Source organism: Xenopus laevis, chromosome 4S, assembly GCF_017654675.1.
Source record: "Xenopus laevis strain J_2021 chromosome 4S, Xenopus_laevis_v10.1, whole genome shotgun sequence".
NCBI lineage: Eukaryota > Metazoa > Chordata > Amphibia > Anura > Pipidae > Xenopus > Xenopus laevis.
This window is the reverse complement of record NC_054378.1, coordinates 131136606-131160488: the sequence shown is the minus strand read 5'-3', so window position 1 is coordinate 131160488 and position 23883 is coordinate 131136606. Positions and strand designations below refer to the sequence as shown.

At 43.1% G+C, this 23883-nt stretch overlaps 1 protein-coding gene across 6 annotated transcripts in view; it reads right to left on the bottom strand.

Moving 5' to 3' along the window:
• The window catches only part of LOC108704406 (serine/threonine-protein kinase WNK2), a 54562-nt gene that overhangs the window by 6776 nt on the left and 23903 nt on the right, over window positions 1-23883 (bottom strand). For 5 of the 6 annotated variants that reach the window (XM_018240942.2, XM_018240941.2, XM_041561875.1 and 2 more), the window contains 16 exons: window positions 23237-23325; window positions 21918-22137; window positions 20817-21090; window positions 19463-19647; window positions 16354-16494; window positions 15188-15670; window positions 10433-10663; window positions 10083-10132; window positions 9001-9157; window positions 8730-8846; window positions 7900-8070; window positions 6886-6931; window positions 6691-6807; window positions 4321-5288; window positions 1268-1857; window positions 84-298 (listed from right to left, as the gene is read on the bottom strand). In XM_018240942.2, coding sequence (XP_018096431.1) covers window positions 84-298; window positions 1268-1857; window positions 4321-5288; window positions 6691-6807; window positions 6886-6931; window positions 7900-8070; window positions 8730-8846; window positions 9001-9157; window positions 10083-10132; window positions 10433-10663; window positions 15188-15670; window positions 16354-16494; window positions 19463-19647; window positions 20817-21090; window positions 21918-22137; window positions 23237-23325 — 4054 coding nt within the window. The remainder of the gene's footprint in view (window positions 1-83; window positions 299-1267; window positions 1858-4320; window positions 5289-6690; window positions 6808-6885; window positions 6932-7899; window positions 8071-8729; window positions 8847-9000; window positions 9158-10082; window positions 10133-10432; window positions 10664-15187; window positions 15671-16353; window positions 16495-19462; window positions 19648-20816; window positions 21091-21917; window positions 22138-23236; window positions 23326-23883) is intronic. The other variant, XM_018240943.2, reaches the window with a different exon arrangement.

The following is a 23883-nucleotide window of genomic DNA, read 5'->3' as shown; positions in this document are numbered from 1 at the left end:
AAGTCAAACCACACCTGGACACCCAATATAAACTTGTTACGGGCCCCACCCATTTACCCATCATGAAGAGGCGAGTAACCTACTTGGACTGTTGGTTGAATTCTTTAACTGCTGCACCAACGGATTGAGCAGTTTGCCAGTTTTCAGCTTATTTTTGCTGATCCTCCTCCGGCGGCCACTAGGGGGTGCCGCATGCGGGAATCCCACATTGGGCGGCAGAGGCTTCCCCAGCCTAAGGTATAAGGCCTCAATCTCCTTCTTCTGCTGCACTTGCAGTTCAGTTACTTCTTTAATGTGCCTGGGGAGGGGGACGAGAAATGAGAAACTATTCATACTGTTACTCTGTTACTCCTTGCAGTAAGTAGAGATTGGTGCAGCCCAAATATATGTAAGTGCACTGGTCACATGTCTATGGGGGCAGATTTTCTGTGCAGTAGTAAATACAATTAAAGGAGAAGGAAAGCTACGGAGGCATTTTATTGCCAATAGATTAGCTGCAATAGTGCAGGCTAGAATGCTATATTTATTCTGTAGAATGTTTTACCATACCTGAGTAAAAAGCTCTAGAAACTCTCTGTTTGTTTAGGATAGGAGCTGCAGTATTAACATGGTGTGACATCACTTCCTGCCTGAGTCTCTCCCTGCTCTGGGCTCAGATTACAGTAGAGAAGAGAAGAGGAGCAAACTGAGCATGCTCTTGCCCAGGGCAATGAGGTTTAAGCTGAAGGCAGGAAGTCTGATACAGAAGCCCATGTGTACACAATAGAAGGAAAGAAATGCAGTGTTTCTTTTGACAGGGGACTCAGAACAGCACTACTTTGGGGGTTTACTGGTATATTTAGATGGACCTTTCTGATAAGGCTAACTTAGTTTTAAACTTTCCTTCTCCTTTAAGGAACAAAGGATTGTGCAGAAACCAAGCTGATATCTCTGAGTGCAGCTAGTGGGTATCTGCTGGAAGATTTAGTACTGGCTTTATAGTAGCCTTACACCAGGCCAGGAGCAACTTCTACCGCAAGTGACAAAATCACAAGAGCATTGGTATAATGAAGTACTTTTTCTACGAGGACCAGTAACAGCAACAATCTAAAGGATTAATTAGATATGTCCTGTTCATCTACAGACCCTCCCTTTGGGGACTTTGGTATGTGCTCTCCTGTGTACAGCCATCTTTATTCCTTTAGACATCCAGCCCAGTCTAGCATGAGTGCTATGCACACAAACCCATATTTATATATAATAAGTAACTATAACCCTTCATTCTTACTTTTCCCGGAGGCTCTGCAGTTGCTTCTTCATGTCGGCATCTTCAAACTCTGAGTCATTGTCACTGCTCATATAGGAGGACTGCGAATGGAAAGAAGTCACGTTTATGGAAGGGATTTTTATGACTTGGCCTTTCGTAGAGTCTGGGCTTTGGGTACTGGCCTTTCCAGAGCGATGCAAGAAAGCAGCTGCCTTCTTCATGAAGTCGTTGGTGCCCCCTTTACTGGGGGTAGATGGCAGAGCATCTTTGGATTTGGAGTGAGGGACATCATTTTCAGAATCACTGGAAACATGGCCACAGAACAGAGAGCTGATGGGGGATGAGGTGTGAGATCTAGGGACAGAGGGCTTGGCTGGTTGTGGTGGAGATTGATCCAGGTAGACATCTGGTGGGGCTGAAAATCTCATGTAATTTAGAGAGATCATTGTGACGTCATCTTCTGTGCTCACAAGGGAGAACCTGCCAATGCTTTTGGAGGACTTGTCAGGAGTCTCCCTCCTTTTTGGAGAAGCGTCATCGGCACTTTCTTTCAGAGTCTTCCGGGTGCCAGAATCCCTCCTCTGGGAATGGTTTGGAGGTGCAGTCTGAATCTGTTAAACAAAATAAACATTCTGAACTTGTTGGAAGCAGTGTAGATAGGGACCTTAGTTTGTATGTCTCAATGGGACAGAAATAATGGGAATGTTATACTGACCTTAGATTGTAATCTCATAAGGCAGGGACTGATAGGAATGTGACAGACACCTTAGTTTGTAAGCTCTACTGGAGCAGGGACTAATTGGAAAGTGTTGGGCCCTTCGATTGTAAGATCACTGGGACAGAGGCTAATGGGAATGTGATAGGGACCTTAGATTGTAAGATCATTGGGACAGTGACTGATAGGAATGTGATAGGGACCTTAGATTGTAAACTCACTGGGGCAGAAACTGATGGGAATGTGATAGGGACCTTAGATTGTAAGCTCACTGGGGCAGGGACTGATGGGAATGTGATAGGGTCCTTAGATTGTAAGATCACTGGGGCAGGGACTGATGGCAATGTGATAGGGACCTTAGATTGTAAGATCATTGGGACAGTGACTGATGGGAATGTGATAGGGTCCTTAGATTGTAAGCTCACTGGGGCAGGGACTGATGGGAATGTGATAGGGACCTTAGATTGTAAGATCACTGGGACAGAGGCTAATGGGAATGTGATAGGGACCTTAGATTGTAAGATCACTGGGACAGAGGCTAATGGGAATGTGATAGGGACCTTAGATTGTAAGATCATTGGGACAGTGACTGATGGGAATGTGATAGGGACCTTAGATTGTAAGCTCACTGGGGCAGAAACTGATGGGAATGTGATAGGGACCTTAGATTGTAAGATCACTGGGGCAGGGACTGATGGGAATGTGATAGGGTCCTTAGATTGTAAGCTCACTGGGACAGGGACTGATGGGAATGTGATAGGGTCCTTAGATTGTAAGATCACTGGGACAGAGGCTAATGGGAATGTGATAGGGACCTTAGATTGTAAGCTCACTGGGACAGGGACTGATGGGAATGTGATAGGGACCTTAGATTGTAAGATCACTGGGGCAGGGACTGATGGGAATGTGATAGGGTCCTTAGATTGTAAGATCACTGGGGCAGGGACTGATGGGAATGTGATACGGACCTTAGATTGTAAGCTCACTGGGGCAGGGACTGATGGGAATGTGATAGGGTCCTTAGATTGTAAGCTCACTGAGGCAGGACTGATGGAATGATCCCTGTGAAGTGCTGAGGAATATAACTATATAAACATATACATGCTCAATGCTGCAGTGACAGTGGTTTTCTGTGTGGGAAGCTGTTTGAGGTTAGAGTGCCATTTTTTGGCAATAGAAGTGGTGCTGGTGTCCTACACTAGCAGCTGATGAAGGGCACAATATATTTATAGGCGGGGATCTCACAATTATTTTATGTTGCTGGAGCCCCAGTGTAACGTAATACTGGGGAATTGCTGGGTTGCACAGTGCAATTATGTTTTTAAATAATAAAAATAATAAGAAATAATAAAAAGACGTATTGATTTGTTCTAAAGAAAACAAATATAGCGGATTTCCTTATCCGAATAACAAATGTTACTGTCAAGCGCGTGCTCACAAACAGGGTGGGGTTTAAAAGGGGCAGGAATTTCGGTGCAGGACATACTGACCGCTCTGCAACGCCAAATGTCATCATCCCAACGGGATCAGATCAGACTGTAATATACACGGCAGAGAGTGTGGAACCTACATTTGCTTTGCCCTTTATACATCTGTAAGCAGAAACATTCCCTCCCTGCCAGGCACCAATTTACCTCTCCAGGGGGCGGAGTAGGTGGGATTTCCTTTGCATGGTTACCTCCACTAATTGGCCTTGCGCTAACGAGCACGACAAAATGAAACTCGCTTTGTCAGCCAACCCTCCCTCCCCGTGATTTCCTTCGAGACCCATCCAGGGAGAATGAGATTATCACGCCAATTTGTCAGGTGAGCACTTTAGCACTGCTTGTATGTATTGCGCTCTTGATTCATCCAAATCCAGATCATCAGAGACATAATCACCAAACAATAGAACTGGGTGCTCCCATTTCTTACGGATGCGACAATCTAACTTTTTATATATTATAGAGTATTAGTCCTTCTTTAGGGCAAGTTCATAACAGAACTTAATACAGGTATGGGACCTGTTGCCCAGAATCCTGGGGAGCTGGGGGTTTCTGGACAAGGGATCTTTCTGTAATTTCGATCTACTAAAAAATGATTTAAACATGAAATAAACCCAAAAGGCTGGTTTTGCCTCCAATAAGGATTAATTATATCTTAGTTGGGATCAAGTACAAACGACTGTTTTGTTATTACAGAGAAAAAGGAAATCAATTTTACAATTCTCAATTATCAGACTAAAATGGAGTCTATGGGAGACAGCCTACCAGTAATACGGATCCTTCTGGATAATGGGCTCCAGATAACTGTATTTATGGGGGCACTAAAATGGGCAAGGCAATTGTATTCAAACATGGAAGTGGTTGCAGGTACTTACCTTGTGGTTTGGTAAATCGTTGGCACTTTTCTCAGTGACAATCCCACCGAGTTCCGTTGCTTTCACTTGGGGCTCAGAGATGGACTGGGAGAGGTTTCTGGATTCAGTGACGGTCTCTCCATTACCCGGCTGCCCATGAATTCCCTCTGCTCCACTTTCTGCTTCAGAACAGTTGTCTGGGGTTCCGGCAGAAACATTGGCAGGGGCGTATTCCTGGTACAACAAAGTGCGAAGCTTTTCATCTAAGCTTTTAATAGTGTCATCAGCAAACTCTACCCTTGGGGGGCCTTCCCCATCCGACTCACTAATACTAGGCTGTGGGCAAGATGAGCTACCAACTGGTAGAACCAGAGACTGATTAGCAGCTGGCACGGGTTTCAGTGGTGTGGAAATATCAGAATCAGGGTGTGGCTGGCATTCCTGAGGAGCCAAGGAACTGGGCATGGGGACATCTGGTTTGATAGAGTTCACAAGAGGAGAACCAATACTGGATACATACAATGAATTCTGCTCTGGGGGTAGATCTACAGTTTGTTCTTGGTGAGCAGCCAGTCTGTCTTCTTTGGAAAGGGAAATGACTGCTTGTGCCGGTTCTGTTAAATTTACTTTGCTGGAAGCTGGATCAGTAGTTGGAGAACTAGGTTTCTTTTCGGGCTCCAGGCTCTCACAGGCCTCCGCTCTGTCAGCCTCATAAAGAAGAGAGGCTGCAGTAGAGTCCATTAGAGGCTGTGTAACTGCAGGAGGACTGAAATGACTCTGTTCTTCTTGGAGGAATGAGAGAGACTCAGGAAGAGCAGAAATAGACAGTTCTGTCTGGGTTTGCAGATCTGAGGAAGATATTGTAGAAGAAGATTGTGTCCTTGAGGCAGGAATGGCGCTGGCATTGTCACACAGTATGTTCTGCGTCACAGCAAGATCTGACTTATCGGCATTTGTAGCAAATACGGACTCCTCGCAGACTGTCGGATCTGTAGGAGAGGTACAATGGGCTCATCAAACATCACATAAAGTACACACGTCATCTCCATCTATATTAATCTGTATTAAAGGGGAACTATCGCAAAAAGGTCTATTATATTGCAAAATATATCTAATATAAGCGTATCAAATAATCAAGTTACTCTTCCCTCTCCCCCTATCAGCATCTGCCTCTCTTTCTTCTCTACTCATGCAGGAGTCGGGGAGTCTGATTTTGATTGACAGGCTCCTGCATAAGGGGAGAACGAAGAGCTAGAGATTCTGAGATGGGAATAGTGAAGAGTAACTTAATTGTTTGAGAAACAGGACAGAATGTAGAAAATTTCAGTATGTTTTCATTTCCGAGATAGTTACACTTTAAATACAAAGGGGCAAATTCACTAAAGGACGAAGCGCCTAACGCTAGCGTTAATTTGCTAGCGTAGCGCATTTTCGTTAATTCGCCGATTCACTGGCGCAAATCCGTTAGTGTTACTTCACACCCTTACGCCTGGCGAATTTGCGCAACGGACGTAACAACGCAAATTCGCTGACGCGCAGATTTTTCTGAACGCTACCTTTTACGCCAGACTTCCTTCGCCACCTCAGACCAGACGAAGTGCAATAGAGTAGATAAGGATTTTCTAAGTCCCAAAAAACGCTGGCGTTTTTTCTATATTATGGGTGATAGGCTGAAAAAGATCGAAAAATTTTTTGGGGCTCCCCTCCTTCCCCCCTACATTTCCTAACTCATGGCACCTTAACTATACAGTGGGCACATGTGTAGGGCAAAATAAACATTTTATTTGCTGTTTTGAAGGTTTCCCAGGCATTTGTAGTGATTCTACGTATTCCTCCATTGTAACTTCAATTTGGCGCCGTATGCAAATTAACCATCGCTAGCGTAACTTCGCTTTGCTTGGCAAATTAACGCTAGTGCAACTTCGCAACCTTACGCTTCCCCTGAGCGCAACTTCGGATTTTAGTGAATTTGCGTAGCGCTGGCGAAAATACGCCAGGCGAAGTGCGGCGAAGCGGACTCTGGTGCAACTACGAATCTTAGAGAATTTGCCCCAAAGTGTCGGATGTGAGGCTACGACATGACACATGACTCACCAACTAACCAGAACCCCCTTGCAAATAAAAAGTGGCACATTTAGTAAAAGTCAAGATCACTTTAAAAAATTGTGAAGAAAAAATGACCACAAAGGAAAAAAACGAATAGGGGAACATAAGCAACACTGGAAAAATATTGGCACCCAAGAGCCACTTTCCGACATATGGGGTGTAGAAATAATTGTGTACAGTCTAAATCCAATGAATATTCCCATATATCCAGTAGTACCAATACATGTTAATAATAACACTACTCTTAAAGATAACAGAGGATTCCATTGGAGGAGAAAACATTACCTTTGAGGTCTGTTGGCTGCTGGGTAATTAAGGGAGTTAGGGGCATTTCTGGCAGGGAGGAACCGGCAGTTTCTGCCACTGGACATATAATAAACCACCGCTTCCCAGTATGTAGAACTGAATCAGAAAACAAAAAATGTGCATTAGTTAACACATATATAAAAGAAAGTGAGAAAATTGTCAGAAAATTCCTACCATTTTGTTGATAAACCGGAGTTTTCATTTGACTCGGGGCCTTTTCCTTAAACAACAAAAAGAACTGGATAATTAGGGTCATGGGCCTGACTCCATTCCATAAGATTTAGTTGTAAAACATGTCAGTGACTTTAAATGGAAAACCATATTTATTGGTTCTCCTGTGACTTATCAAAGTTCTGCTCAATGGAAACCTCGGAAAGATTTATACATAATTACCAACCCCCAATCTACTGGAAATAAGGATATTTACATCTATCTATCTATCTATCTATATATATATATATATATATATATATATATATATATCCGTATTCGTCTGGGTGGCACACCGTATCGCATCGATTACCCGGGTGCACGGTAAAGTATCCATACACTGTTCAAATGACCAGCAACTCCAGGGGTTTCAATGAAAATTTTTTATGTGTTTAAGTAAGTGCAGATACAGCCAACGTGACGTTTCGGTCCACTCTGGGACCTTTCTCAAGGCCTTGAGAAAGGTCCCAGAGTGGACCGAAACGTCACGTTGGCTGTATCTGCACTTACTTAAACACATAAAAAATTTTCATTGAAATCCCTGGAGTTGCTGGTCATTTGAACAGTGTATATATATATATATATATATATATATATATATATATATATATATATATATATATATATATATATATATATATATATATAGATAATATAATTTAATGAAAGAGGGGGGCTAAAGCAAACCAAAACTTGACAAGTAAGACCCCACATGCTACACTACATAAACCATGTTTATAAATTTTCCTTATGTGTATCAAGGGACCCAACCCACCCCATCCTGTGTTCTAATGAGTCCCCCATTAAAGCGGTGAGTGTGCTATCTCTTCTTCTTCTGCCCCAACACTCTCTTTATTCTTTGAGCTGGTAGTTTGACTCCCCCTTCTTCATAGACATGATTGGTCAGTGCATCGTCCCTTTCCCACAGCTTTTGCATCACATCCCACAACAAGAGCTACAGAGAAGTGCCTACTCTACCTCACTCGTCTCTTTCCCATGAGAATCCACTTTCTGAAGACTCGCAGCTTGGTCCGAGCTTCTCTCCCCCTCCGTATCTTCACTTAACATGTCTTCCGCCTTGTCTATAACATCCTTCATTTGCTCAATAAAGATCTCCTTCTCCATCTGCAGAATAAATCCATTCTCCACCTGCAACAAGGAACCGCCGTCACCAAAAGGGGGCACATTGTGACAGGGCAACACATTTTTCCCCTTACCCAGTGGAACTTCCTATATTCCCCTTATCCTATCTTGCCCTTACCCGGTGTAAATGGAAGATCCTATCTTGGCCTTACCCCATGTAACTGGCAGTTCCTATCTTGCCCTTACCCGGTGTAACAGGAAGTTCATACCTTGCCCTTACCCATTGGAACCGGAAGTTTCTATCCTGCCCTTACCCATTGGAACCGTAAGTTCCTATCTTGCCCGTACCCGGTGGAACAGGAAGTTCATATCTTCCCCTTACCCGGGGTAATAGGAAGTTTGTATCTTGCCCATACCTGGTGGAACCCAGAAGTTCCTGCCTTGCTCTTACCCGTTGTAACAGAAAGTTCCTATCTTGCCCTTACCCAGTGGAACTGGAAGCTTATATCCCCAAGGAGATTGGTTCACAATTACAATTTGACTCAAACAAAACCCCCTACTGTTGTTGTTGTTCTACAGCAACAATAACCTTTCAGAAAGTGTTGAACACGAAATGGGCTATTCTTTATTAACTGCTAAACTCAGCCCCCTGTCAAATTTCTGCCCATTCTACACTCCAGAACCAATGCTCTATAAACATAATAAAAATCTATTTCTGCCCGTACCATGTATGTGGCAATCTCATCCGGTGCATCGCCATCCAAATCAAATTTGAACGTTACCATTTTATGGTTGTGTGTCTCCAACTGACATTCCACCATCTTATCACCAGTATTACTAACCTGCAACACAAAATACCAACTTACAGCAGCAAAAAACACACCAGATACACAGCATATGGCACAGCCAAGGGGAGGAGCCCAATGAGAGAATAGCGGACACACCCAAAAGAGAACTCTAGAGGGACAATAAGCCAAGGACAGACATGGTTCTTACATTAAGAATAGTCAGCTTGGGTTTATTAGCCTTCTCTTGGCGGGAGCGGGATCGGGTCCGGGAAGACCTTCGGTGATGCTTTTTGGTTGGTTTTCCATGAACCCCTTCTCCCCCATCACTCATCTCCCTACCAGATGCTGCATCTGAACCTGCATAGCTAGTAAAGGAGAAGTGCACCATTATCACCTAAATCCTTCCGTTCTAATGTGAAACACTCATACTGCAAATTACGTTATTCTTACTATTAATTATTGGCTGAAATGGTTCAGAGACTGATTCTCTAACTAAATGGATCAAAGATTGATTCATTGAATCCTATGCAATCTGTAAGTATCTGGGAGTCTTGGGTGCAGTCAACCTTTGGTTTGGCACTGCCTGGTACTCTTGTGACTGTCTCTACTTCCTTTGCATGGGGAGTGTATTTCCTGATACACTTGACCATATCTGCTTCCTTTGCATTGGGAAGTGTATTTTCTAATATGCATCGAACAGTCTCTATTTTCTTTGCACAGGGAGTGTATTTCCTGGTACTCATATGACTGTCTTTACCTCCTTTGCACGGGGGAGTGTATTTCCTGGTACTCGTGTGACTGTCTCTACTTCCTTTGCTTGGGGAAGTGTATTTCCCGGTACTCGTGTGACTGTCTCTACTTCCTTTGCATGGGGGAGTGTATTTCCTGGTATTCATGTGACTGTCTCTACTTCCTTTGCACGGGGAAGTATATTTTGCTGTACTGGTGTGACTGTCTCTACTTCCTTTGCATGGGGGAGTGTATTTTCTGGTACTCGTGTGACTGTCTCTACTTCCTTTGCATGGGGGAGTGTATTTTCTGGTACTCGTGTGACTGCGTCTACTTCCTTTGCATGGGGGAGTGTATTTCCCGGTACTCGTGTGACTGTCTCTACTTCCTTTGCATGGGGGAGTGTATTTCCTGGTACTCATGTGACTGTCTCTACTTCCTTTGCATGGGGGAGTGTATTTTCTGGTACTCATGTGACTGTATCTATTTCTGCTAAAAACACAATTGACCTGCCTTGCTGTATGATGAAAAAAAACCCTATAATAAACACAAATCACTTACTTATCACAACTTTGTGTTGAGCTCACTAGATTTTCCTGCACAGGCGGCTCCTTAAAATAAACAAAAACATCAAATAAGGCCTGGATCACTTTCTGTTGAGAACCATCGATTGTACAACCAAAGGGCCACAGATGCACAAAACAGATACAATAATCCTTTAGAGAGCAGGGCCCTAGGATTCCATGTTCACTCTGAAACCCTTGTTAGTTCAATTGTGTATTATTCCTTTAAATGAATTATACCAAATATGGGCATTGTTTACATAAAAAACCCATAATGCATCTGGATAACTATATAGTCCTGAGCCGCGTGGCAATTGGGGCAGTTAGAGGGAACGTATAGGAAGGTACCTCTGTGCTGGTCTCCCCAGAAGGCCGTTGGGATTGGTAGTGAGTTTGATGGGCTGGTGGCAGTGAAGTTTTGGGCTGATGACCCTCAGTCTGGGGAGTCGCAGGTACATCTGTGTGTTTGTACGATGCAGGGGTGATGTGGTCCTGAGGGGCAAGTTCTCCTGTAAACTGCACTGGTGGTGACATCATTGCAACTGCCACGTCCAGAGGAGGCTGGGGGAGACCAACAGCCTGTTTGACACATGAAGGGATTTCAATATTCCAACATGCAGAAACTCTAACACGGCACAGACACGACTTAAACGACACAAAATAGCAAAACAGATCACTTACTGCTAGGGGTTAATTCTATAAGCAAAGAGAGAAAAGAGACAAAGGCCGTGTTGTTACTGAAGCACCACATGAGACTCACGCCAACAGTCCGACATTTAGATTGTCACACCACGTGCCCACGAGAGGACACAGAGAATGGGGAGGGTTTCATAGAATTATAGGGCTCCCCCATAAATGGCACATTTCTTGAAACACACAAGTTATCAAAGAATGACAAAATATTAAACATGTCGATCACATTATGTTTATTCATAGCAATAGGGGTAGAAATGGCAGGGGATGAAGGGTACAGACAGGGTTAAACCTTAACCTCATCATTCCCGGCTCATTCTAGTACATTATGTGAGTTTACAAAAGATGGAATCGTTGAGTCTAAAGACAAACAACCCAAATGGTGCCGATTTTCTCATTAAAAAGAGGGCAAGATAACAATGACATATATATATATATATATATATATATATATATATATATATATATATATATATCACCTATTTAAGTGGTCTAGGGGCGATAGATCCAGAATTATACCTGAATTAAAGTATATACACAGTATGCAAATGCTGATATGGTACTGTGATATTTACAATAAGATGGAACAGTGCAATATTTGTTTGTTTGTTTATTGTTGTAAAACGCAAAATAAAAACCTTTTTTTTTAAAAAAAAAAAAAAGAGGGCCCTTTTATTGTGCAAAACATTTTAATTCTTTTTTTTTGGAATATTTGTTATTTTTAAGTGGGAGCTGCCATAATGTTTTCCTTAGACAGTACAGTATAAGAGTATTGCTTATTGTGCACAGCTATTCCCTATGTATAGAACACGTAGTCCCACTTGGTATCCTCTCTGTGTGGGATATTTTAATCTTCCAGGGAACGAGATTCATTATACAGTAGTTACATAGTTACATAGTTAAATTGGGTTGATAAAAGACAAAGTCCATCAAGTCCAACCCCTCCAAATGAAAACCCAGCCCCATACACACACCCCTCCCTACTGTCACATAAATGATATATCCCCATATCTATACTAACTATAGAGTTTAGTATCACAATAGCCTTTGTATTATGTCTGTCCAAGAAATCATCCAAGTCCCTCTTATAGTCATTAACTGAATCATCACCCGGCAGTGCATTCCCCAACCTCACTGTCCTCACTGTGATGAACCCCCTACTCTGTTCCTTTAAATGAAACTTCTTTTCCTCTAGTCTGAAGGGGAGGCCTCTGGTACGTGATTCTCTTTATGGGTAAAAAGGTCCCCTGCTATTTGTCTATAATGTCCTCTAATGTACTTGTAAAGTCTAATCATGTCCCCTCACAAGCACCTTTTTTCCCCCAGAGAAAACAACCCCAACCTTGTCAGTCTCCCCTCATAATTTAACTCTTCCCTCCCTCTAACCAGTTTAGTTGCACTTAGTCTCTGCACTCTCTCCAGCTCATTTATATCCCTCTTAAGGACTGGAGTCCAAAACTGCCCCCATACTCCAGATGAGGCCTCACCAGGGACCTATAAAGAGACACAATTAGGTTTCATCCCTTGAGTTAATGCCCTTTTTTATACAAGAACTTTATTTGCTTTAGTAGCCACAGAATGACACTGCCCAGAATTAGACAACTTGTTATCTACAAAGACCCCAAGATCCTTCTCATTTAAGGAAACTCCCAACACACTGCCATTTAGTGTATAACTTGCATTTATATTATTTTTGCCAAAGTGCATAACCTGCATTTATCAACATTGAACCTCATTTTCCAGTTTGCTGCCCAGTTTTCCAGTTTAGACAAATCACTGTGCAAAGTGGCAGCATCCTGCATGGAACCTATAGTTCTGCACAATTTAGTCTCATCTGCAAAAATAGAAACAGTACTTTCAATGGCCACCTCCAGGTCATTAATAAACAAGTTGAAAAGCAAGGGACCTAGTACAGAGCCCTGCGGTACTCCACTAACAACACTGGTCCAATTAGAAAATGTTCCATTTACCACCACTCTTTGTAGTCTATCTTTTAGCCAGTTCTCTATCCAGGTACAAATACTATGTTCCAGGCCAACATTCCTTCATTTAACCAGTAACCTTTTGTGTGGCACCTTCTGTGTATCAAATGCTTTAGCAAAGTCTAAGTAAATCACATCCACTGCCATCCCAGAATCAAGGTCTCTACTTACATTCTCGTAAAAAGAAATTAAGTTAGTCTGGCAAGATCTATTACGCATAAAACCATGCTGGCACAAACTCATAGTATTATGATTTGCTATGAAGTCCAGCATCTTATCCTTTATTAACCCTTCGAAAAGCTTTCCTAATACTGACGTCAGACTAACTGGCTTATAGTTTTGAGGCTGAGAACCAGATCCTTTTTTGAATAGAGGCACCACATTAGCAATTCGCCAGTCTCTCGGCACTATGCCAGATCTCAATGAATCCTGAAAAATTAAGTAAAGAGGTTTGGCAATCACAGAGCTAAGCTCGCTAATTACCCTGGGATGAATACCATCTGGCCCTGGACCTTTGTTAATCTTAACATGTTCTAGTCTCTTTTGAATTTCCTCATGTGTGAACCATGCGTCATTAGTTGTATTACTAGAATTGGGACTGTTAAGAAGGAAACCTTCACTTACTGGTTCCTCATTTGTGTAGAGAGACGAAAAATGTGAGTTCAGAATCTGTGCTTTTATTTTGTTTTCATCAACCAACTGACCCACCCCTTTCTGCTTCATTTTTTTACTATTAACATATTTAAAAAATATTTTTGGATTCTTTTTTCTGCTTGCCCTGTATAATATACACATACCCCCAGCTGAATGCAAAACTGTGGGGCCAAATTACTTTTAAGTGAATTAAGTGAAAAGCCGCAAATATTAATGCCCAGTTACATGTTTTCCATGAAAAAGTTTGGGACCCTGTTCCAGTGATAAATGCTGTTTTACTAAGGTCCCTGACCCAAATTACTTCATTAGGTCTTAAAGGGGTCTTAAAGGGGTTGTTCACTGGAAATAGAAACTTTTTTTTAATATAAAGGCAAAGGCTCGTATGGCTTTGAATGAACGGTGGGAAGGGTTGGTTGGCACAGGAGTGTGGTCTTCATGGAGGAGCCAACACATCACAAACCCCAGCCCTGACCAATGTAAAGCAACATCTAGACCAGGGGTCCCCAACCTTTTTTACCCGTGAGCCGCATTCAAGTGTAAAATAATGTTAAGGAGCAACATAAGCATGCAGTCTCCAAATAAAGGCTGTGATTGGGTATTGGCAGCTCCTATGTGGACTTGCAGCCTACAGGAGGTTCTGTTTGGCAGTAGACTGTTTTTATGCAACTAAACCTTGTCTTTAAGGCAAGAATTCAGAAATAATCACCTGCTTTGAGGCCACTGGGAGCAACATCCAAGGGGTCAGAGAGCAACATGTTACTCACGAGCTACTGGTTGGGATTCACTGGTCTACACAAACCAGGGGTTTTGGGAAACAAGTGTTTTTGGGGAAGATGAAGGATAAATTTAAGTTTTTGGCCATCGTCACCAAAGGTTTGTTTGGATAAAAAAATGGAGCAGCATTTAATGAATAAGAACTCCCCCTATTAACTTTTAGACATGGGGGCAGATCCATGATACTTTGGGGTTGTGTGGCAGCCAGTGGCACAGGGAACACTTGATATTGTGTGAAGCCTCAATGTGAAACAGTCAGCCAAGAAGCTGAACCTGCAAGGGAAGCTTGTTTATATAAACTATAGTAGTACTTATCTGTTATCTACGGTGTATCCTGTGCTTGAATGGCTGCCCCCATGGCTACACAGCAGCTTGTTTATATAAACTATAGTAGTACTTATCTGTTATCTACTGTGTATCCTGTGCTTGAATGGCTGCCCCCATGGCTACACAGCAGCTTGTTTATATAAACTATAGTAGTACTTATCTGTTATCTACTGTGTATCCTGTGCTTGAATGGCTGCCCCCATGGCTACACAGCAGCTTGTTTATATAAACTAAAGTAGTACTTATCTGTTATCTACTGTGCTTTTGCAAAGTCAAAGCAGATCACATCCACTGCCATGTAGAGTCTAGGTTCCTGCTCACCTTTTTGTAGAAAGCAATTAAATTAGTCTGGTAAGATCTGTTCTGCATAAAACCATGCTGGCACAAATTTAAAGGAATGTGATTTGCAGTATCTTATCTGTTACTACCCCTTCCAAACCTTATTACCCCTTCCAAAATCTTTCCTACCACTGATATTAGACTAACAGGCCTACAGTTTTGAGGTTGAGAACAGAAATGCTTTTTGAAAACGGACACCATCTAAGCAATTAGTTTCAACTTAGACAATTAACTATATGTGTCATTTCTCTGGGGGTGCCCAAAACTGTATATAGCGCCACACGACAGCAGAAAGGTGCAAGTAGTAGCAGTGGTGCCCGTTGGAAATGTTTACCTGGTTACTTGTCCCGGCCGAGGCCTGGTCAGAGGGATGAGCAGTTTTCAGATGGTGGCGTTGAGGAGGTGGAGCTGTTACTTGTTGGGAGACATTTTGAGAAGGAACATCACTCTGAATGATGGGTGGGTAGGATGCCTGGAGCGGCTGAACTTGGGGGTTTTGGGAAATGACCTGTGGGGTGGGTAACATTTGCACACCAGCTGCTGCCATGGCCAGTAATGGAACGGTGCCCACCAGCAGATTTTGGACTATGTTAGTCTCATATGGCAGCACCAACTGGGGATTGATGGCTTGCATAGGCAGAGGTGGGGCTACTGCAGGGGTCATAGGAACATTGGCCACCACCACGCCTGGAGGCAAGTACTGACAGGGGGCAGGTAGCGGGGTGATACAGACAGCAGGAAAGTCAGAGAGATTGGCGGGGAGAGTCTCAAATCCTGTGAGAGAAGTAACTGCTGGAATGTGGGGGTACGGAGGAAGCTGAAAGACAATGGACAAGAACATGAATGAAAACGTCATTGTATTGATCTGATCTCAACACAGGTGTGTGGCCCTGGGACTCTACTGCTTCACTAACAGAGCTTAAGGCACCCACTCAATCGCACACCATATTGATAGATACAAGGCCCCCTAACACACACAAGTACAGTCACCCCAAAATATCTTCATATATTGTTTTGCCCCAGGGGTCTCCATTTATAAACAGCCCTGTCTAATGAGTTATTTCTCTATTCCTTCCTGTCGAATCCTGTCCAGTCTCCCCCAATGGCCACACAACCACTAACCAATACTTGGCACCAGAGTTGGACTGGCCCCCCAAAGAGGTGCCCATTGGTCCCCAGCCAATGACAACTGCAGTAACCCTTTGTGTCCACTATAGGTCAGTATAACACCCATTACATAAGGTGCTACCTACATCTAATTAAGACTGTCCTCTGGTTGGTCTTAGGGGCCCCAGTCCGACACTCCTTGGCACTTAAGAATTTGCCAAGGCTCCAGAACCCATAATGCATTGCATGTTCTCTCACTAAGGAAGGAGAAGGTACACAGTGTAGCAAGTACAAACTCCTTGCAGAAAGTCTCCCCTTGTGGCTTTACCTGGTCATAACAAACTAATCCCACATCTTTTTCTACTGTGACCATAAATAATCAGGACGACTTACCTGGCTGGGTAACCCTGGCTGCAACTGAGCAAACTGCACAGCAGGAATGGTATTTCCTTGCACCACCGGGTACTGGGCATTGGGATCTTGGTAATGCTGACTTAGAGATGGAAGGGAGCCAGTAGCAACTTGAATCCCAGGCTATAAAAGCAAAGTACAATCAGAAACAATATGGATAAGGAATGTTCTGGGCACACAATAAGCTATACCCTCATACTGTACTGTCTAAGGGAATCAATATGGCACCTCCTCCTCCCATATGTATAAGTACAAATATACAGAGAAGGAATGTTCTGGGCACACAATAAGCTATACCCTCATACTGTACTGTCTAAGGGAATCAATATGGCACCTCCCATATGTATAAATACAAATATACAGAGAAGGAATGTTCTGGGCACACAATAAGCTATACCCTCATACTGTACTGTCTAAGGGAATCAATATGGCACCTCCTCCTCCCATATGTATAAATACAAATATACAGAGAAGGAATGTTCTGGGCACACAATAAGCTATACCCTCATACTGTACTGTCTAAGGGAATCAATATGGCACCTCCCATATGTATAAATACAAATATACAGAGAAGGAATGTTCTGGGCACACAATAAGCTATACCCTCATACTGTACTGTCTAAGGGAATCAATATGGCACCTCCTCCTCCCATATGTATAAATACAAATATACAGAGAAGGAATGTTCTGGGCACACAATAAGCTATACCCTCATACTGTACTGTCTAAGGGAATCAATATGGCACCTCCCATATGTATAAATACAAATATACAGAGAAGGAATGTTCTGGGCACACAGAAGGAAAAAAATGCTTAGAAAGTAAACAACAAAAGGGTTGAAAAGATTATGTGAAATGTGTAAAGTAATGTAGAACAAGCAGAAGGACACAATTAAATATATCACTTTTATCGGACATGATGATACAGGGATGAGTGTACACACAGGTACAGTAGGGTAAGATGGATAGAGTAAGACTTTATATAAATAATTGGGGCCCACAAAGTCTTTTTTGACATGGAAGCAATTTCTTTTTGGCAGGGTCAAGTCCAAGCAAAAGAGGGAGAAACAAGTAGAAGGTGGAAAGTTTATGGCAGGAGCCAACTGTACCCCCAATGCACAAATGGGAGGTGGTGCGATTACAAGACACATTGAGATAATGCTCAGACCTGCGGATCAGATCAATAATTCAGGAAAGAAAAGGTAAGAATGTGCTGTGGGCACAGATGGGTGAAAATGGGAAAGAGGTGCCCAACATGCTTAAATGCCTCAGTCATTTTACATGATAAGAAGGTACTGGTCCAGCCCAGATAATAAGAATATAAAAGGAGATGTGTCCATTTCATCTGTTGCAGAGAACGAGATTGCTTTAAGGGTGAGATACCCAAGAAGTCATAAAACAGAATTTTTTATATTCTGCACCAGTTCCGACTCCTGAACAATTCCAACCAAGATAAAATCTCCAGTGGGGGCAGGATTAGCCTTTTCCATTTGAAGCAGCACAAAGCTGATGATTAACAAAAAGAGACAGGCCACGGACAGATGGGAGAATTCTAATTGAAATGGGCCGATGGCTCCAAGAGCTTAGGTGCCATTCCAGGCACGGCTTCTTTCAGCCCGGATAAATAGCCGGGCCCAAGTTAATTTCCGCCTGCTGAAATGATGTAGCATCTTAATATCAACAGTTCCAGAAAATAACCTGTTCTCCAAATGGAGAAAATCTAAGAAGCGTCTGCATCATTAATAGACGCGACTTGGTGGCACTGAGGCTCAGTGATTGGCTGCACAGAGGGCTAGTGCACATGGCTTAAAGTCATTCCATAGAATGATAGAAATGAGCCAATCAAGTCATGTGGAAAGAGCCAGAGCCTTGGGCTGTCCTGGTCCTCCTGTGCAACACACTCAGAGGGGCTTATTAATGGCTTTGTGGAGAAGAGGATTGTGGGAGCTGCAGAATACAGGAGGGATATCATCCAATCAGGAGACCTTTTATTCTAGATTTCACATCAGACACGCAGGTTGGTTTTTGGAACAGGAATTGGCCATTGAAGCAAAGGAGCCAAAAACAAGGGGGGATATAACAAGGCGTGTGGGGAAGAACAGACACATATTTTATATTCCAGATCCCACCTACCAATTCACTGGCACTAGATCTAGAAGGTGGGTGACTCCTACAGCACTCAGTGGGTGAACCATCACTTTCTTCCCTCTCCGGGACACTTGTATGTAACGGATCTTCAGCCTTTATTGAACTTTCTCCAAAAGGTTTCACTTTTCTCAAAGAGCCAGGCTGGATCTTCTGGTCAATGATCGCATGGAGCAATGTGTGGAGCCCTGTTAAATCTAAGCTGCGCCCATATGTTCTGCAGCCTGTGGGAGGAGAGCAGCAGCAAGAGTGCTTGCCTAAATTATATCTACATGGGTTTGATCCTGCAGAACTAGAATTAGAGAACCTGTTGCATGGAATGTCCTCCATACCCTCACCACTGCCATGTTGACTAAGTACAATAGACTTTGGAAAGGCCACATGGTCTGTAAATGTCCCCGGGTTGAACTCTGATGGCTGGGATGAGATCTCGGCCAACCCATGTTCTGCTGATTTTGAAGATTTTAAGTCGGGAATGACTTTGGATGAGACTACAGAGTCACTGTATCGGCGGTTGCTCCAGAACTCATGGGGAACATCCAGCAGCTTCTTCTTATCAACGGGAGAAGTTGAGGCAGAACAGAGGCAATTCACTGATTCCGGGCCTTTAAGAGGCAACATATGGTGGAAATGCTCTGGGCTTTGATTCCGGCACTGGATACGACAGGGTTTGATACAGGGTTTCAGTTCAAATGTGAGCTGGCTGCTTCTTCCCCAGTTAACAGCTTCCCCCTCAAAGAAGCTGCCGTGAGACTCTCTAAGAGGGATGTTTTGGGCAGAAATGGACGTCCCAAAAAGCTCATGAACAAAGGTGGGTACAACATGCAGCTAAATGTGCCGCACATTAAAGAAAAAAAGAAACAAAAACATTCAGTGGAAGGAACTGAATATGAGAATTGGGGACATCATTCAACTTGGGACCTTCGATATAATATGGCTGCACTTACCGTGGGGGGAGGCTGGTACTGCCCAAAATGCTGGGTTTGCGGCACAGTCTGACCCTCCATGATGGGGGGGCTGTAGACCCTCTGGATGGCCGGAGGCAGAGAGTCTGGCAGAGAGGAATAGATGACACTTTGCTGAGATTCCGGATATACAGCCGAGCCCTGGCCGCTGTCAAATGTGCCGTCGGCTGCCAAAAGACAAAAAGTGATTAGTGCAAATCCATTAGCCGGGGCACGGGGGGCTTGTGATGCCAAACTGCACAATATACAGTGATTTGTCACACTCAGGATTGTATCCTTGAAGTATGATCCATCAATGGCTGCAGAATGCTAAGAAGCCAATGAAATATTATAATTATCTCCCTATTTATGACTAATCTCCAGTGTAAACACCATAACCCCAGTCTGTGTATATCAGGGGTCGTAACTATACTGTACTAAGCACAATTCAGCAGGAACAGTCCCCTAAGTTTGCTCATAGTCTGTACAGAGAGATCCCATAAAACTATGGCACATAGGTATTCCCTGTACTAAGCACAATTCAGCAGGAACAGTCCCTAAGTTTGCTCATAGTCTGTACAGAGAGATCCCATAAAACTATGGCACATAGGTATTCCCCTGTACTAAGCACAATTCAGCAGGAACAGTACCTCAGATTGCTCATAGTCTGTACAGAGAGATCCCATAAAACTATGGCACATAGGTATTCCCTGTACTAAGCACAATTCAGCAGGAACAGTCCCTAAGTTTGCTTATAGTCTGTACAGAGAGATCCCATAAAACTATGGTACATAGGTATTCCCTGTACTAAGCACAATTCGGCAGGAACAGTCCCTAAGTTTGCTCATAGTCTGTACAGAGAGATCCCATAAAACTATGGCAGCATAGGTATTCCCTGTACTAAGCACAATTCAGCAGGAACAGCCTGGATTTCCTCTTTGACTTGGATACCTAATGGGATTAGGGTTGGCAGCACAAGGGGTACATTTTCGGGTGAATGTGCCTCCTGCCATTGTTTATAATGGAAACAGTTGTCCGTTGAGAGTTTTCAGCACAGAAATCTGCCCGGCCAAGTTTCCATTAAAGCCAACGGCAGCTCAGGGAGTCACTGGGTACCAATTGTTTGTCTGGCGTTAGTTCTCTTTTACATTAAAAGATAATGGAACAAATAACTAAATAATCTGCACATTTGGTAGAATGCCGCTGCCAACAGGCTGGAGTAAGAAAGGGCAGTGCCCATGGGAGGTGTTTAGAAGGACAGTGATTCCTATTCCCAAGATCTCAGCTATTTCTATTCTGAAGTCAGAACTCTATAGAAACAAACACACAGGCTTGAATGGGTCTCACTGTTACTTACAGGCAATGGATGTGATGTTGGTTGTGAGATTGTTGTGAAACAAGTGCTGGTTGGTGTCCAGTTCCTCGGGCTCAGAGGGGATGTGTTGGGCAATTTGGGAAGAGTTTGCCAATGGGATGAGTGGCAGCTGCACTACCGGCATCTTCTCCGAGATCTCATTCTCACCGTTCCCTGGACAGATCCTCTCTCTCCTCCACTGGATCAGCGCTACTCGATCTCTTATTGATTTGCCCACGATCTTCACGTCGCTCTCATGGAAGAACCCGGATTCTACCTAAAGAACCAGCGAGAGGTCAGAGGACGGGGAGTTGTGACCTAAGGAGAACCCCATTATTCCACCATCCCAACAGAGTTAGAGGGGTGATTACCTTTAAATTAACTGTCAGTATGATGTAGGCAATTTTCAATTGACTCTCCAGTTTGTAATTTCAACAGCTATCTGGTTGCTAGGGTTGTATTTACCTTAGCAACCAGGCTGTGGTTTGAATGGGAGACTGGATTTTGAACATTTATTGAATATATATTTGAACATATAAAGTATCAATAAATTTGTAATTGTACTGCTCACAGAGCAATAGTTTTGGGATGCTGGTGACCCAAAAACAGAGATCCCCCCCTTCAAATCATGACCATTCCTCAGGTACAAGCAACTAACTGTCATTCAGGTCTGCTCCTATTGGTCAGTAGCATCACGTGGCACAGAGATGAGGCGCCAATTAAATACAAGGTAAGATGGCACAATGGCACCCAAGCAAATACAGGAGAAATACCCTCACCCCCCGGTGATTATTCCTGTAGCAACTGTATCTGTCCATTGCTTCCTGTTAGATTGTAAGCTCTTGCAGGCAGAACTTCTATCCCACTCCGGGGAACACATATAATTGTGGGCTAGCTTTAGTGGGAGACAAATAGGGGTTCCTGCTAGAACAGGGCAACGTGGCCATAGAAGGGCAACATGGAGATAGTGTTACCCACCCTGAGACCCTTAACAAATAGTAGTCGTGCTCCCAGGACCCTCCCACTTGTACAACAAACAATGAGGCCCAGAAATTCAGTTTTGCCCTGTACCCCTGGGCCCTGTTTATAGCGGGGGGCACTTACCATCTCTTGTGCAACATCCTCAGGAGTTTCCTTCTCCAGATCAAAAGTGAACTCAATGGCGCCATTATCTTTGGGTTTGACTTTCAGCTTCTTTGGATCTTCCACCCACAGCCGTAAAGCAATAGAGGATTTTCTACCGTTGTCTTCCTCCGCCAGCTCCACCCGCACCCCCGTGTCTTCCGCAAAGAAGGCGTGGCTTAGTAAGTCTTTAATTTCGTATCTGTGAGAGATCAAACAACTTAGCCTTCACTTTCACAGACAGTGTTACCAATAGGGATCTGTTATCCAGAACACACACAAACCTACACACACAAGAACAGGAGTGTGATATAAATGGCGTCTGACCAGCAAATGCTGATGTAAATGGAGTAGATACAATTGGAGTCTAACCAGCAAAAGGGGATTATATAAGTGGAGTCTGGTCAGAAGAAAGTGATATAAATAGAGTCTGATCAGCATAAAGTGATGCTAATGGAGTAGGTCTGAATGGAGTTTGATCAGCAGTATAAGCCCAACCCAATACCCCACAGGAAAGAGAGGAAGAAAAAGAATGATGCGCCACTGAGGAGTTATTGGAAGTGATTGATAAACTGGCCGAACCCAGACTGGCAGTGATTTGTATTAGTGATTAGTATAAGTGATTAGTATTAGTGATTAGTATTAGTATTAGTGATTTGTATTAGTGATTTGTATTAGTGATTAGTATTAGTGATTTGTATTAGTGATTTGTATTAGTGATTAGTATTAGTGATTAGTGATTAGTATAAGTGATTAGTATTAGTGATTAGTATTAGTGATTAGTATTAGTGATTTGTATTAGTGATTAGTATTAGTGATTAGTATAAGTGATTAGTATTAGTGATTAGTATTAGTGATTTGTATTAGTGATTAGTATTAGTGATTAGTGATTAGTATAAGTGATTAGTATTAGTGATTAGTATAAGTGATTAGTATTAGTGATTAGTATTAGTGATTTGTATTAGTGATTAGTATTAGTGATTAGTGATTAGTATTAGTGATTAGTATTAGTGATTAGTATAAGTGATTAGTATTAGTGATTAGTATTAGTGATTAGTATTAGTGATTTGTATTAGTGATTAGTATTAGTGATTTGTATTAGTGATTAGTATTAGTGATTAGTGATTAGTATAAGTGATTAGTATTAGTGATTAGTATTAGTGATTTGTATTAGTGATTTGTATTAGTGATTAGTATTAGTGATTAGTGATTAGTATTAGTGATTAGTATAAGTGATTAGTATTAGTGATTAGTATTCACCCGCTGCTGTGCCAGGCCATGTGCCAACTACCCCTGCTCACCTCTCCTCTTTATTCTTACAGATGCACTCGCCGATGATTTCCTTGATCTCCGGATCCGCCACTTTATCGAAGCTCGCCGGTTTCACCCCCTCAAAAGACAAAACGCAGACACAATCACTACACACACTGATCCTCATGGGACCCATTACACACTCACAACTGTCATTAACTGGATTTATTATTTTATGGGTTGGGACCTAAAAATGACCCCCTTCAGCTGTTTGGGGGGGTCTCAGTGATGCCTTTTACTACAATACAATATACCCTCCCCCCCGCAGTACTTGCACTTTATCACACACAACTCCCTGCAGTATCAGAACAACTCCCTGCTGCAGAATTGCCATTTAGGATCATTCTCTTTCCTGACAGGCAGATGAGTCTAATTAGTAAGTGAAGCAGTAAGAAAATTAATTGATGGCCTCTCTCCCCCAGGGTTGGACTGGTGGGTGCAGGACCTACTGTAACTGCTGCCCCAGGGCCCCGCCCTGCCCCCACACCCCCCTACAGGGGCGGCTGTATTTTGGGGAACAGTTAGGTGGAGGCAGGGTGCAGGGAGTAGCACATAGGACAATACTCAGGGAGGGAAGTGATTGTTGCTGCAGACACAGGCCCAGCGCATACAAATTGCCACGTGCCCATCGCTTATT